This window comes from Denticeps clupeoides, unplaced genomic scaffold (assembly GCF_900700375.1).
Source record: "Denticeps clupeoides unplaced genomic scaffold, fDenClu1.1, whole genome shotgun sequence".
In the NCBI taxonomy this organism is placed as follows: domain Eukaryota; kingdom Metazoa; phylum Chordata; class Actinopteri; order Clupeiformes; family Denticipitidae; genus Denticeps; species Denticeps clupeoides.
Window position 1 is genome coordinate 44,665 of NW_021629773.1, and position 14,024 is coordinate 58,688.

The 14,024-nt window shown below is 40.0% G+C and overlaps 1 protein-coding gene across 1 annotated transcript in view; it reads left to right on the plus strand.

The window, feature by feature from the left end:
* Positions 1 to 14,024, plus strand: part of LOC114773806 (E3 ubiquitin-protein ligase rnf213-alpha-like) — a 35,764-nt gene that overhangs the window by 3,446 nt on the left and 18,294 nt on the right. The window contains 22 exon segments of the mRNA XM_028965970.1: positions 598 to 767; positions 871 to 1,041; positions 1,144 to 1,343; positions 1,626 to 1,915; positions 2,106 to 2,365; positions 2,479 to 2,697; positions 2,944 to 3,133; positions 3,208 to 3,263; positions 3,834 to 4,008; positions 4,319 to 4,459; positions 4,868 to 4,966; positions 5,785 to 5,907; positions 7,565 to 7,757; positions 7,974 to 8,147; positions 8,937 to 9,089; positions 9,195 to 9,808; positions 9,900 to 10,059; positions 10,150 to 10,367; positions 10,447 to 10,584; positions 12,104 to 12,268; positions 12,374 to 13,673; positions 13,815 to 13,996. Of these exon segments, the coding sequence (XP_028821803.1) occupies positions 598 to 767; positions 871 to 1,041; positions 1,144 to 1,343; positions 1,626 to 1,915; positions 2,106 to 2,365; positions 2,479 to 2,697; positions 2,944 to 3,133; positions 3,208 to 3,263; positions 3,834 to 4,008; positions 4,319 to 4,459; positions 4,868 to 4,966; positions 5,785 to 5,907; positions 7,565 to 7,757; positions 7,974 to 8,147; positions 8,937 to 9,089; positions 9,195 to 9,808; positions 9,900 to 10,059; positions 10,150 to 10,367; positions 10,447 to 10,584; positions 12,104 to 12,268; positions 12,374 to 13,673; positions 13,815 to 13,996 (5,391 nt within the window).

Sequence of the window (14,024 nt, forward strand, 5' to 3'; positions counted from 1 at the left end):
GTACATTTACAGCATTTATCAGACGCCCTTATCCAGAGTGACTTACAATCAGTAGTTACAGGGACAGTCCCCCTGGAGACACTCAGGGTTACGTGTCTTGCTCAGGGACACAATGGTAATAGGTGGGATTTGAACCTGGGTCTTCCAATTCATAGGCAAGTGTGTTAGGCTACTACCACCCTATGAATTTATTTGGAGTGTGTGACTGTCCTTCACCTGTACTGGGTGCAGCAGTAAATGGGCTAAAGCGTTAGAGGTACCTAATAAAATGGCCATTGCATGCTGCATCATATGAGGTAGGGGCAATAGCTGCTGCTGAGTTGTTTTGTTTGAGCGTAGGGGTGTGACTTGTGCATTGGGGCAGTGGTGGCCTAGCGGGTAAGAAAGTGGCTTCGTAATCAGAAGGTTGCCGGTTGGAATCTTGAATCGCCAAGGGGCCACTGAGCGAAGCACCGTCCCCACACACTGCTCCCGGGGCGCCTGTCATGGCTGCCCACTGCTCACCAAGGGTGGTGGTTTAAATGTAGAGGACACATTTCAGTGTTTCACAATGACAATCACTTCACTTTCACTGGCTGGTGTCTTTTTTTTTTTTAGATGGTCAGCAAGAGCACCAGCGTAGATCCTGAAGGCAGGGCGAAGGTTAAGAATGAGGTGCAGCGGTCTGACCAAGTTGGAGGAGATGGTCTTGCAGGCTCCTTAAAGAAAGTGGAAAAACCTACAACTGGAGGTGACAAAACACAGAAAGAAACCCCCCCTTCACAGCGGTGAGCTTGTTTTTTTCTCCCCTTTTTTGTCAACGCTACCTCTGCCCCCTTCCCGAGCGATTTTAATTGATCGGAGCTCTTCGTAACTTCAACTTCAACGCAGGCTTCCTACACGCAGCCAGCAGATCAAGGCAGAGGACAGACTGACCATCTACTTCCACGCTGTTCTGTCTAAGGACTTCAAAGTGTCCCCAGAGGAAGACAGAATTTTCATCCGCGCCGGAGGATGCCTTGGCGGTTGGGATTCCGATCTCGCAGAGGTTTTCATCTCTCGGTGAGTTTGCAGTGTGCAGCAATGTGCTGTGGTTTAAAGATTTTCATTTGTGTCTTTTCACGGTGACAATACAGTTGAAGTTTGACCTTTTTTCTCACGCAGAGATCTGGGGAAAGATGGATTCCTGGTTGAGGGTAAATTTGTGACCACTAAGGCCTCAGCATCAGAGTCCATACCTTACAAATACGTGGTGTACAAGATGAAGAACGATGAATACAAATATGAATACATCTATAAACTGGACTCGCAGAAAACCACAAACAGATGCCTCTTTATCAAACCGCATCTGCTGAATGAGGAAGGTGAGAGCTGAAATAATTGAACATTGTGATTGCTTGCATCTATTATCTATTTATACCCTGATTAACCCTGAAATTAGCACCATTTACAGGTAAAATGAATTTTATTGCTTATCTTGATACAATGGTGCTTGGCAGTGGGTTGAAAATGTAACATTTGGTCCTCAAAGTTGATGTGTTGATGTGATCAAGTTAAATGTAAATGATTTCTAAACCTCAAATTTACCAAAAAAATTTTTATTATCACTCTACCTTAAATGATGACACATTGCATTCCCTCCCCAGGAGAATGGCATCAGTACGATGATATAATCTGTGCTGAACCTTCCAAAGGCATAATGACAAAAATAAAGGACAGAATTTGGCCTGAAGCCAGGAAGAATGTAATTGAGGGCCGAGACATAGCAGCCCAATTCATGCTGCAGATCATCTTTGACCTCTTAAGGGACTGGACTGAGGTCAACCTGAAGAACTTCTTGAATCAACTCCGACAGTTCTACCAGATCTACGCAAATCCGTTTGTGTATGAAGAAAAACAAGAGAAGTGGATGGCTTTAGGCTATGATGAAAAACACGTGAGTTAAAAGGATTTCGGTCTTAAATTCAAATCGTAATTTCATGTTACATGTTACCATTATTTTAGAATAAGTCTAATCATAGATTGATAATACACATACATGCCCACAGCCATTCTGTTATGTTTCTACCCTATATTGCTAGAAATAGTAAATAATCACGTTTATACGGAAAATCTGAATCTTGCAGGTAAGCAGACTACTGAAGAGGTTCATGCTGGACTTTGTGACCCCTGAGCTGCGGAAGGAGGGAGAAGGGAAGAGAGAATTCATCAAGGACCACAGGAAGGCTGCAACAATCATGTTGTATGTCTGGAAGAAGCACGACCTGAAGCTGGACCATGGGGAGCTTTGCCGGCTCTGCACGGCTCTCTGCTTCCCAAAGCTGCCCAAAGAAGAGTTCCTGTCCTACTGGGACGACTTCCAGCGATCATTCTTGTGCCTTAAAGAGTGAGTGTGTTTTCTGTACAGAACCCAATGACATGCACGTCAGTCATATAATCACCTTTGACATATAATGTTGATGTTCTAGTCTTTCTCCTGTGGTTATTTTTTGTCCCCAGGCTGCCAGATTTGGTGCAGAATCTAATCAGCACAGTAAAAGGAGAGAAGATGCCTCACTGGGTCCTTGTCCTGCCCATGTTTCATCTTCTGCATAACCTGTCCAAACCATTTGAGCCCATTGATTTCACCGTCAGCCATAATAATAATGAACAATCCTGGGCTGGACTAAGCAACCTGAAGTTCGGAAATACATTCTACTACATTGAGCAGGATCGAAGGTAATTTGAGCCGTTCTGTCCCCTTATTAGTGTACATAAATTTTTTTAATGCCAACATTTCTGTATTATTTCTTTTCATTTGGCTCATTCATTGATGGAAATGAGAAGAACATCATATTTATACCATAATTTAAAAGAACATCATATTTGTATAATAATTTATTACTCAAATATTAAAAATTTTAGCAGCTTACGGCTAAGGAATGTTCTCAAAGGCTTTTTTGTGTCTGTGTTTTTTCACTTTAGAGCTGTTTTAAACTTAGTGAAGAACCATGACTACCTGGTGCAGGTTGACCGATTGCTTTCAAGATCAGTGATGTGGCTTCTGGATTTGGAAGAACTTGTTGATAGCAGCTCCATCCTCCAAGCTGAACTGGGCGACATTTTACATGTCTTCACCTTGAAAATTCAAACGGGAAGATACATGAATTATGACGTAAGACAAACACAGACTTGTTTTGCGATCTCGCACATACTTGTTACTCAGATGCCCTTTGTCTTTCTCAACAGTGTGTGGCTAAAACCCTGGTGCACATTCAGAGTAGGCTCCTCCAACAAGAGTACAGGTAACTTACTTGTGTTTTACATGTTTAATACTTGTTAGTTAGTAATAGGGACTTTATAATACTGGACTTTCAAAATAGTTTCTGTCCATTAGGTAGAAAGCAAAGAATGTCAGTCTGAGGTTTTGGCAGAACTGCCAAAATACATAATTGAAAGATAATAAATACATACATTAAGAATAAGGTAGTATTTTAATGCAACAATCTTTTACACATCATTCTGGAAAGTTGAATTCCATTGTTGGAATTCCAATTGAATTGTTGCCAGATACATGAATGTTTCAGCCCACAGTCACACAAATGCACAAACACACACACAAAATTGCTGAAATGATCTGAAAATATCAGTGCTCAGATTGCTTAACTTTATGTTAATGTTTGGGTTCTGTCTCAACAAGCAATTTTTCCAGAAATATTACATTTAGACCTGGCAACATGCTAATCCAACACACCCAGCTTTGTCGTATATAGCGGGGGAAAAAATATACCCCACACAGTGCTGATTAGGTTAGATTGTTGTTCTGACGTGAATCGAGTGACGTGACGCAATGACCTCAATGCTTATTATTGCAGATGTTTTTCTGAAGCATATGGAGCTGAGTGTTTAGCCACATCTGTGAAGCTGCTGAAGAACATTTGTAAAGGAGTTCAGCATGCCTACTATGGGAATGACTTCACAGAGCTTCCTGTTACTTGCATGAATCTGGTTGCAGCTGTTTCAGACTTCAGCATTTGTTTCAGTCCAGAAGTGAGTTTAAATATTACTGCATTTGAACTCTTGAAGATCTGAAAAATCAAGCAATGCCTATTGGCCATGCCTATTTAAATATTTTAAATGAAAAAATGTGGACCCATATATGCTGTCTTTGAAGTTTGTGGTCCTTTGTGAAATATTATAATTATTTTTTTGCTTCTGTTCTAGCCATACCACTATCTAGCTGATCAATGAGTCATAAACCCAGTCTAAATCAATTCTGGGGAAAAAAAACTGTGATTTTATGAGTTTCTTTTTACCTCAGCATCTAATCTGTATCATGTAACTTATGAATGATTTAAAGGTCAAAAACATTCTATCTGGAAAGAGCCTGCATCTGCTGTCTGAGGCCATGACTGCAGTCCGCAACTGGATCAGCAAAACATTCAAAAAGACACTGCTTCATTCATTCTCTTTTTCTCTTTCTTTTACCAGTGAGATTGAGGTAATTAATCTGCAAACGTGCTTTTAACTTATCTTAATCATATGATCCCAATATTTTTCCATAATTATATCATGTATTCTTTCAGTATGTATTGGTATGGTATTGCTCATTAAATTAGCTCTTATTTATCATATTTATGTTCTATTTAAATTTTATTTAATTCAAATCCTTTAACCTCTAAACCTATAAACGAATAAGGTGGGCAGTTCTACAATGTGAATATTAACTGATATGAATTTTTTACAATGTGTGAATTTTAACTGATCATAGGTAACAATCAAATAATTAACAATAACAGATTTTCATTGTCATCCACATTAATACAAAGATATTTCGCTCTTGCGTTTATTGCCCACAGCATATATTGCACAAATGCATTCAAATGATGCATTTATTTTTACTTTGCAGATGTGGAACAATATCATCTCTATTAACTTTGAAAATGAGGATTTTACTAAGGAATGGAGGCAGACGTTTTCCAGAGATTTTGAAGGCAAATTTACCCAGGTACACATGAAAGTGAAGGTCATTGTGATTGTCATTGTTGTCATTATGAAACACTGCAGCACAGCACACGGTGCACACAGCGAAATATGTCCTCTGCTTTTAACCCATCAACCTTGGTGAGCAGTGGGCAGCCATGGCAGGTGCCCGGGGAGCAGTGTGTGGGGACAGTGCTTTGCTCAGTGTCACCTCAGTGGCACCTTGTCGGCTCGGGATTCGAGCCCCATTCAATCACCTTATAAACTTTCAAAGCATTGAGTTGTAAACAGGGTGTCTATAGTTATTAAAAACCTGATAAACGTATTGTAAAGAGAATTTTTCAGGCCTTTGTTATAAAGTTATGGAAAAGTAATTGAAATCTGACACATGAATGTATAATGAAGTACATTAGTTCTTGTAAGACTGTGTGAGAAAGGTTTACAACTACAACATTTAAAACTAATGCAGGTCTATAGTATCTTTGTTGGCTTTACATAGTGAACAATGTCTCATGGTGCCGCATGTGTGGCTTCCATATTCCAGCCCCTCTGCAGCAGCATGTCTCCTTTTAAAAGTCATGTAAATTACAGCTGATGCTGTATACCTGAACATGATTGGGTCCATTTTACTCAGGCTCGGGTGTCGTTTAAGTTAAGCTTTTCAGGGTTGTCATAAATTTAGTTAAACAACTTTCTGGTAAATTTGACTTTTTGGGATTTTAATTTTTCTCACATTTGCATTGAAATTTCAGAGAACTTATGAAAAGTCATGAAAATTATTTCGTAAAATGTGTAAGAACCCTGAGTAAAGTGCAGCTCTGTATGGTTTTGTTGTGTTTCCAGGAGAAGCCTTTAGATCAGGTGGATGCCTACTGCTCCAAGATGGAAGAACTGAACAAATCACATCCGCATATCGCCTGCAGTGTAGAGAATTGTGCCCTGCAGGCAGTCAGCACTCTCTGTCAGGTATTCAATAAACAGAATGGCAAATGTTAAATATCAGTTACCAGGGGTGCGGAATATACTTACATGTATGATGACGTTTCATTAGGAAGCATTTGGTGCTATTTTCCAGTGCTGCACCATAAATCTAATCGCAATCGTAAAATTACAACGGAAAATGATGCGATTTATATTAGTGAAGTGATTGTCACATGTGATACACAGCAGCACAGCACACGGTGCACACAGTGAAATTTGTCCTCTGCATTTAACCCATCACCCTGAGTGAACAGTGGGCAGCCATGACAAGCGCCCGGGGAGCAGTGGACTGTGCTTTGCTCAGTGGCACCTCAGTGGCACCTCAGTGGCACCTTGGCGGATCGGGATTCGAACCGGCAACCTTCTGATTACGGGGCCGCTTCCTTAACCGCTAGGCCACCACTGCCCCATTATGAGTTCATGGACTGAAGTGACAATATATTATCTGTCATTCTTTTAAAGTTTACCAACTGATTAAACTGAGACTGCATATACAAACTGAACAATGCATATACATCATATATAAAACTCTGGGGCCATCTCCTGTTCTTCCGAGCCAAATAAATACAGAGTATTCATTATTTCAGGAGGTTCATTACATTTGTCAGGGTTTTATCCAAATGTCACACCTCAGTTCTTCTCATTTTTGTTTTCTCCGTTCATAACCACTCCCACCCAGAACTGCTCTCTTAAAGCACCCAGCACATTTTACAAGTCATATATGTCACAATGACAGCCCAGGTGGACATGGATATGGAGTAAGGCTATGGTGAACTGGTAGTTAAAAATGCTACTTTTGTTGTATAGCACTATTAGTTCAGTGAAATATTGTATTTTTACTTTATTTAAATTATTGAAAGCACCAGGTATTTCAATTGCTATAAATATGTTTTTTTCAATTTTTGTTTTTAAGTAATTTTATGTGACTTTTTATTGATATGCAAGCAGGTGCCATTTACTGGCATACCACCTAGCTTATGGCAATTCCACCCAAAGAACGCTGATCTTGTTAGCTCAGGGTTAGCTATGGTGCATCACATGTGACAATTAATCACTTTGACTATAGAAAACCTTAAGAATTTGTGTGGAGGAGGAGAGCGCTTGGCAGGTTGTGGTGAATGTAATGCAGTTAGATACAAGCCCACATTGCAAGTAATGAGTGACAGTTTATTGGACTTTCACAAGTTGAGAGGTTGCATGAGGGTTTAATTGATTGGTTTTATCTAAAGAGAATACAATACATAAATACACTATAAGGAAACAATACATTTACATGTTTTTTATGAAATTATCATAATGGGACATCACAGTGGAATATGTAATGTAAAGAAGCCTTACAGGTCACAAACGCACTCATATGAGACAACAAGTATTGTTCCTAAACATTCACACTTGCACTTGTCATATCGCAGTGGCATAACGCAGATATTGGTCTCAGTAATTGGAATATGACTTTGTTTTTCCCCAAACATTCATTATGTTATGATATACAGCAGAACTGCAGTTCTAGGGTGAAAGCATGAAACTGTGGATCAACAGGACTGCCTTTTAGAACCATTGCCCAGAATCTCTTGTATTTTATTTCTTGTAATTACTTAGTTGTTTGTAATACATTTTCTCTCTGTTGATTTGATTTAAACAGACCAAGTCTGAACGGACTGTTTTTCTGAGAATCCGAAATTACGCCTCCAACTGCCGGTTTAGAAATCTGGTTTCTGCCATGATTCAGAAATCCTGGCCCAGAGACGAATCTGGGGACTTTCATAATGACCAGGAAGTGGTCATTAAACATCTGCTTAACTGGGCTGTGGCTAAGAATGTCTTTGAGTTGCATGGTAAGTTCCCTCTATCACCATCTCTCACGTCTCTCACTGTCTCTGTGTCACGGTTATGATGCAAAACTAATTTTTGAGGTGCACTAGTGTGATTTCCATTGCTTTGAACCTATGGGTGTGCGTATATTATGGATCTTTGTGGGAGGATTCCAGTAGCGGAATGTTTTAATACCATTGGAATACGACTGACTATAATTTGTTAAATTATATTTCTAGGTGCTGATAATACACTAACTGACCAGCTCTCTTATGAAGCCAAGGAAAGGATTGCTGTGGCAGCTTCATGTTTCACAGACATGACAAGGAAACTGATTCATGGCAACATTCCCCTGAAGTTCCTTCGCCACATTCTCCAGAAACAGAGTGTATTCACAGAGCTGCTCAAAACTGGTGTGTGGAAATGATTTATTTGGTTAGATCTCTCAGTCTGCGCCTAGAAGCTTCTTTAAGGCACCAGTTACTTCTACATCAAATGGTTCTCAATCTTTTCAAACACAGTGAATACCACATCAGAAATGATAAATTATATAGTATACAAAATACAATACTGCAGTTTAGGGCTGCAACTAATGATTATCTTAATAATCAGTTAATCTGATGATATTTTTTTTTTATTAATTGTAGAATCAAAAAACACAAAACAAGAGACATTAATTTCCAACTCTTTATTCAAAAATAGAGCTAAAGTCTTTAGAAAGTGTACAAACATATTGCTCCTTGAGCTGTTATAATAATAATAAAATAAGGTATAAATGGACTAAGACAAAAAACATAGACATATATGGTTTACATCTGTCAAATATATAGATTTTTTTTATAAAGTGCCACCTGAGCTGCCAGAACAATAATTAATAAAAAACAACAACAGGTCATTAACCACTCTAACCAGCGCTGTCTCAGTACTATTATGATGTCTAAATCTTGACGGATACCTCTCCATACAACTCTTGGCATACCACTAAAAGGTAGCCTAGTACCACAAGATTTCTATTCTGGTCTACTGTGAAAACATGTCAGTAACCGTGGAAGATAGACTGTGCATGTCACAAATGTTATTCAGAGTTATTGGTGATTACTTATGAATACTGTGTTCCATTTCTAATCACAAAGCTAAATGTATTTTAGATTAATTAGTTTTTCCTTATATGTCTGGTAATGTGAACTTGTGTTTTCGTTTAGAGTGTCTGTGTGAGCAGGAGATGCTTCAGAAGGCTACTTCTGTGAAGAGACTGCTGCAGCACAGACAGGATGAAATGAATGCAGTCTACCATGAAAAGAACTTGGTGGATGGCCTCATCACGATGTGCCACAAACTGCAAGACCATTTAACAGGTAGAGTGTTCAGTTTGGCAGTGCTGACATTCATTTGCTGATTCTCATGGTGACAGACAGTCCGCTTTGTGGGCTTTGCATTAATAGTTGTATTGTCCTTTTCAGTTAATATCGATCAGCTGGAACAAAGAAACCAGATTGTTCTTGAAACAATGCCTCTGGATGCCTTCATGGAGGTCCATCAGTTGGATGAGATCTCTCAGAATGCTGGGATAGTTACATATTTTGACCTAAATGAGGATGTGAGGACCATGGCAGAGGTTTTGTACAAATTCAAAGACAGTTATGTCTTCACATTGTGCTGGGATAAGCAGGCACAAGTATTTTCAGCACAAGGGGACAGCGAGGATGAATCAGATCAGGACACTGAATTTGAAGTTGGGACACTCAGTTTGATCCATGAGGAAATCTTTCAGCCGTGCTACAGCAGGTACCAGCAGACCTATGCCCAGCTGAAGAATGGGACTCTCCAAATGGGGCAAGTGGATGTATTATTCAAGGCGTACAAGGGCAAATATGAGGAGCTTGCTGATGATCTGGCCATCATGTGCCAGATTGACCCGGTAGATGACAAACGCTGGATCCAAACAAGGGTGCAGCAGATAGAACAGTATCACGAGCTTCACTTGGCTGTGGAGTCTGCCCAGGTGGTCATGATGGTCAAGGAGACCCTCGGTCTTCAAGGAGACTTTAACGTCTTGGATTTGCTCCTTGAAATTGTAGGTGGTTTTCTTATTTACATGCTTGTCTAGATGAGCAACGATAGTGGTATCCTCAATATAATCTCTGCTCTTTTGTCCCTTTTCTCAGACTCAGGAGGACTTTAAACAGGAGTGTCTGACTCGCATTGATAACAACTTGATGCAGGCCAAGAAAATTCTGGTTGATATCACAGAGCCCCGTAGGCTCTGTCTTCAAGAGCTTGGTCTCAGGAGGCTTTTTGTGATATGGGTCAAAGAAGCCCTGGAAGGTACTGTGGAAATAGCTTTTAGCTTTGCCCATAACAGGATCATTTTGTTCCAAAGATGTTAGAAAGGAGACCATTTGTCTTTGTCTTTAGACATCAATGAGCTGAAGGTGTTTGTTGACCTGGCCTCCATCTCTGCTGGCGAGAATGACCTGGATGTTGATCGTGTGGCCTGCTTCCATGATGCGGTCCTTGGCTACTCATCAGTGCTGTATGAGCTGAAACCTCAGGCAGGCTTCATGGATTTTAAGGAGGTCCTGAAGAAGCTCTGGAAGGCACTTGACAATGATCCAAACCTGCCCAAAAAAATGGTAATTTCTTTTAAAGACATATTTATATAGCACCTGTCTTTTTTTCGGTGCTTATTTCATCTTTCATTTCATTTTTTAGTGTGATACAGCTCGGCACCTGGAGTGGTTGAAGACAGTAAAGGAGAGCCATGGGTCTGTTGAGCTCTCCTCACTCTCCCTTGCTTCAGCCATCAACAAGAAAGGCATTTACATAATCTGTGCCCAAGGCCAGAAGAAGGTTTGCTAATTATTTGAATAAATTTTGACTACAAAATTTCATTTCACTGCATTGGGTATTTGCATATATTGCACTGGAAGTAATTCTCTCAAAGAGAGAAATGATCTTTAATAATTTAATCTGTATATACATTTGTACAGATTGCTTTATCTGTGTGCTTTCCAAGCCAAAATCTTGTAAATTCATCTTTTATCACTCTTTTTTTTTAATCCCTCCATCATCCCATTGAAGCTCATTTAGTTTACACAGCAAAAGTGGATTTACTTTTAGTCCAAGACAAGTACTTATGCCACAGGAAATCTAATATATCCTAACATATTGTGGCCCTGTCGATTAGCATGCTAACATAAGCATGCTAGCATGTATTCAGACCAAAAAAATATAAATGTGCTAATTCTGGTTTTTCATAATAATAATAATAATAATAATAATAATAATAATATAATTAACAACATAAGTATGATTTGTAATGGACTAAACCTAAATATATGTGTTAGCATTGATATATTAAATAAAACAGTTCAACGTTAATTCCCTTCTACTTAGTCTACTTAGTTCATGGCACCATTTAACAAAATGTTTACAAACGCTGAAAGGGTATCCATTCCAGTTCCATCTTAAAAAGATCATATTTTGAGAAAAATGATGGTACACAATTTCCATTCTGACATTGCACAGAAAATGTTAGTGCTAGCAATAGGCTTTAACTACCCAGTAAAACTGGGGTCTTTCTCTCATTCATTTCTGTAAGTCTGAAGGCAATGTTGTGTGTGCTTTCTCTTTGCATGTTCTGTAACTGCACCTCTGCCATGCAAATCCGCGCTTAAACCACTCATCATTGCTTTCGTGTAACATTGTGCATTGGCTGGCTGTAAAGGCATGTGAGACAACTGCGAAATAACAAGCCAAGTATGTCTGTCCAGCCAGATAAAACCCGCTAGGCCAACACTAAACATTCTCAAGTAAAAGTAAAAAGTATTGTACACTTTTAAGTACACTTACGAGTAAATTTTTTTTCAAAAAGCTGAAGTAAATGTAACTAATTTCTACCCACCTCTGCACGTGAATCATTGTGACCCCAGCCCATTAACATTGTTGATGTTAGCATTAGCATGTCAACATCAAATTTTTTAAAATGTCCCAAACGTCACATGATTCACCATGTCCCTGCCCCATTAGAATTGTTGACTTAGATATTAGCATACTAAAATTATATTTTTTTCCATGTCTCAAACATCACTAAATTGAATGTAATGCATCGTGGCCCCACCCTGATAGCAATGTTGATATTAGCATTAGCATTCTAATTTTTAACATGTCCAAAACATCCTCTGATGCATCATGTCCCCGCCCTGTTAGCATTGTTGAAGTTAACATTAGCATGTTAATATGCAAAACGATTCCACTCTTCCTCTTTCTTTCTCTCAACTTTGTCTGTTTTAATCAGATTTGTCACCACTGGGATAGCTTGTAGCACTGTCCTTTTTCATTAAAGTGTTTTTGCTTCATTCTGATGCAGTTGAGCTTGGATACAGTGCTCAAGCTGCAGATTCCAGAGGAACATGATGAGGGCCATGAGATGCGGCGGTACTCTCTTGAGGATCTGAGAGAACTGCAGAACAAACTAATGCTCATGTCTGGAAAAGGAGACCAGGGCCAGAGTGAGGTGGACTATTTTGCAGAGGTAAAATGCCAAAAGTACTTTTGATGTGCTAAGTTGCTATGACGTGCGATTGAAAGAGAAATAACTAAAGCAGCAGTTGTACCTAACCATGTTTTTTTTTGCCAGATCTTTGCCAGTGTTCAGAGGTTGGCTATGGCATTCATCAGTCTGTTTGCTGCTGGGAATCCTTTGTTCCGTCAGTGGGAAGCCAACATCAACTGCTGCACTGAAAAACCCACTATCATCATTGACTTCAACTTGGATGGTGATGTGAGCATGATCCTGATTGAAGGTGACCTGGCGGAACACCTCCCAGAAATTTGTAGGAAGATGGAGAAATGTCTGGACTTCTGGCACTACTTCATGGATAGACAGAGGTCTCTGCACTACTACCTCAACTACTTTACTGCAGAGCAAATTGTTTACTTGTGCAGCAAGCTGACCCAGAGTGGTGTGGAAACCATGGATGACCAAGTTCTCATGATGTTGTCCTTTATAAAACCTAACTGCACCCACTCATCCCTGAGGGAGACTTGGCACACGATGCAGTACAAGATGCTGACTGAGTCCCCTGAACAAAACAGGGACATTGAATATCAGACTTTTGTTGAAGTTGGCAGTGGAGTGGAGGCATATTCAGAGACTGGGGAACACGTTCATCATTTTGGAAATGATGATCTTTGCAATAATTTGCAGCATGCAAATGGCTCTGGAATGCTAGATCTTATTTGGAACAGTTACATGAAAAACATGAGAAGCTTCCTTCCAGAATCTCTTGACATTGGAAGCCTTGGTAAGCTGCTAGAAATCTTGGCTAACAGGGTTGATGAGATTGTGGATAGTGAAGATGAAGAGCTAGAGCTTGATGAGACCAAGAAAAATGTTCTGAGAGTACTTCCGAAGGGATTGGCCATTGGGCGTCCTAATCTCATAGTGTGTCCACCTGCAGAAATCCTGACCTCGTGCATCTCAATCTACTTATGTAGTCCTAATGAGCCCCTGCCGACGTATGATGAGGTGATTCTCTGCTCACCTTCCACCCCATACGAACAGGTGGAGCTCTTCTTGCGACGCTGTCTGACAGGAAATATTGCCTATAGTGGGCAGAAGATCTACACCATGCTCTATGTAGACCAGCTGACCTATGAGGTGAGCTACAAAGTTGAGCAGTTTTTCCAGCGGCTGAAGATGCAGAGCAGGAAGGACTACCGGCTCATCCTGATATGCAGCTCTGACAGAGAGCATACGTACCTGCCCTCGGCCTTTAGTCAGTACAGGCTGCACATGGTGCCTTTGGAACCACTTCAGCAGATCCAGCACTACCTAAACCATCACTATACAGTTCCAGCAGAGCAGCAGAGTGCTGCTGCTGTTTTCAAAAACAGACTCTTTGCTGGTGTAGTGACATCCAGGAGAGCAGGGGTCGGTGAGTGGACTCTTCACCCATCAATCGCTCTATTATTTGGTAGTTACAGGATTAAATGCAGTACATACGTCCTTGCATTGCAAAATTCACCTGCCAATAAAAGCTTTTCATGTGAGACATGACTGTTTTTTGGGTGTATAGGGAAATCACTGTACATCCAAAGGATTTCTGAAAAACTTGAGAAACGTACCAAGAAGCAGTCTGTGCTGAGGTGCATCCGCCTGATTGAGCCCAGGGTTGATGAAAACAACGTTCTCCATTCCTTGTTCACCAGTCTGGGGAAAAAGGAGCTAAATATCTTCCATTTTGATGTCACTTCTTCTGTAAGAATCTCTTAATCTCTTATGTATC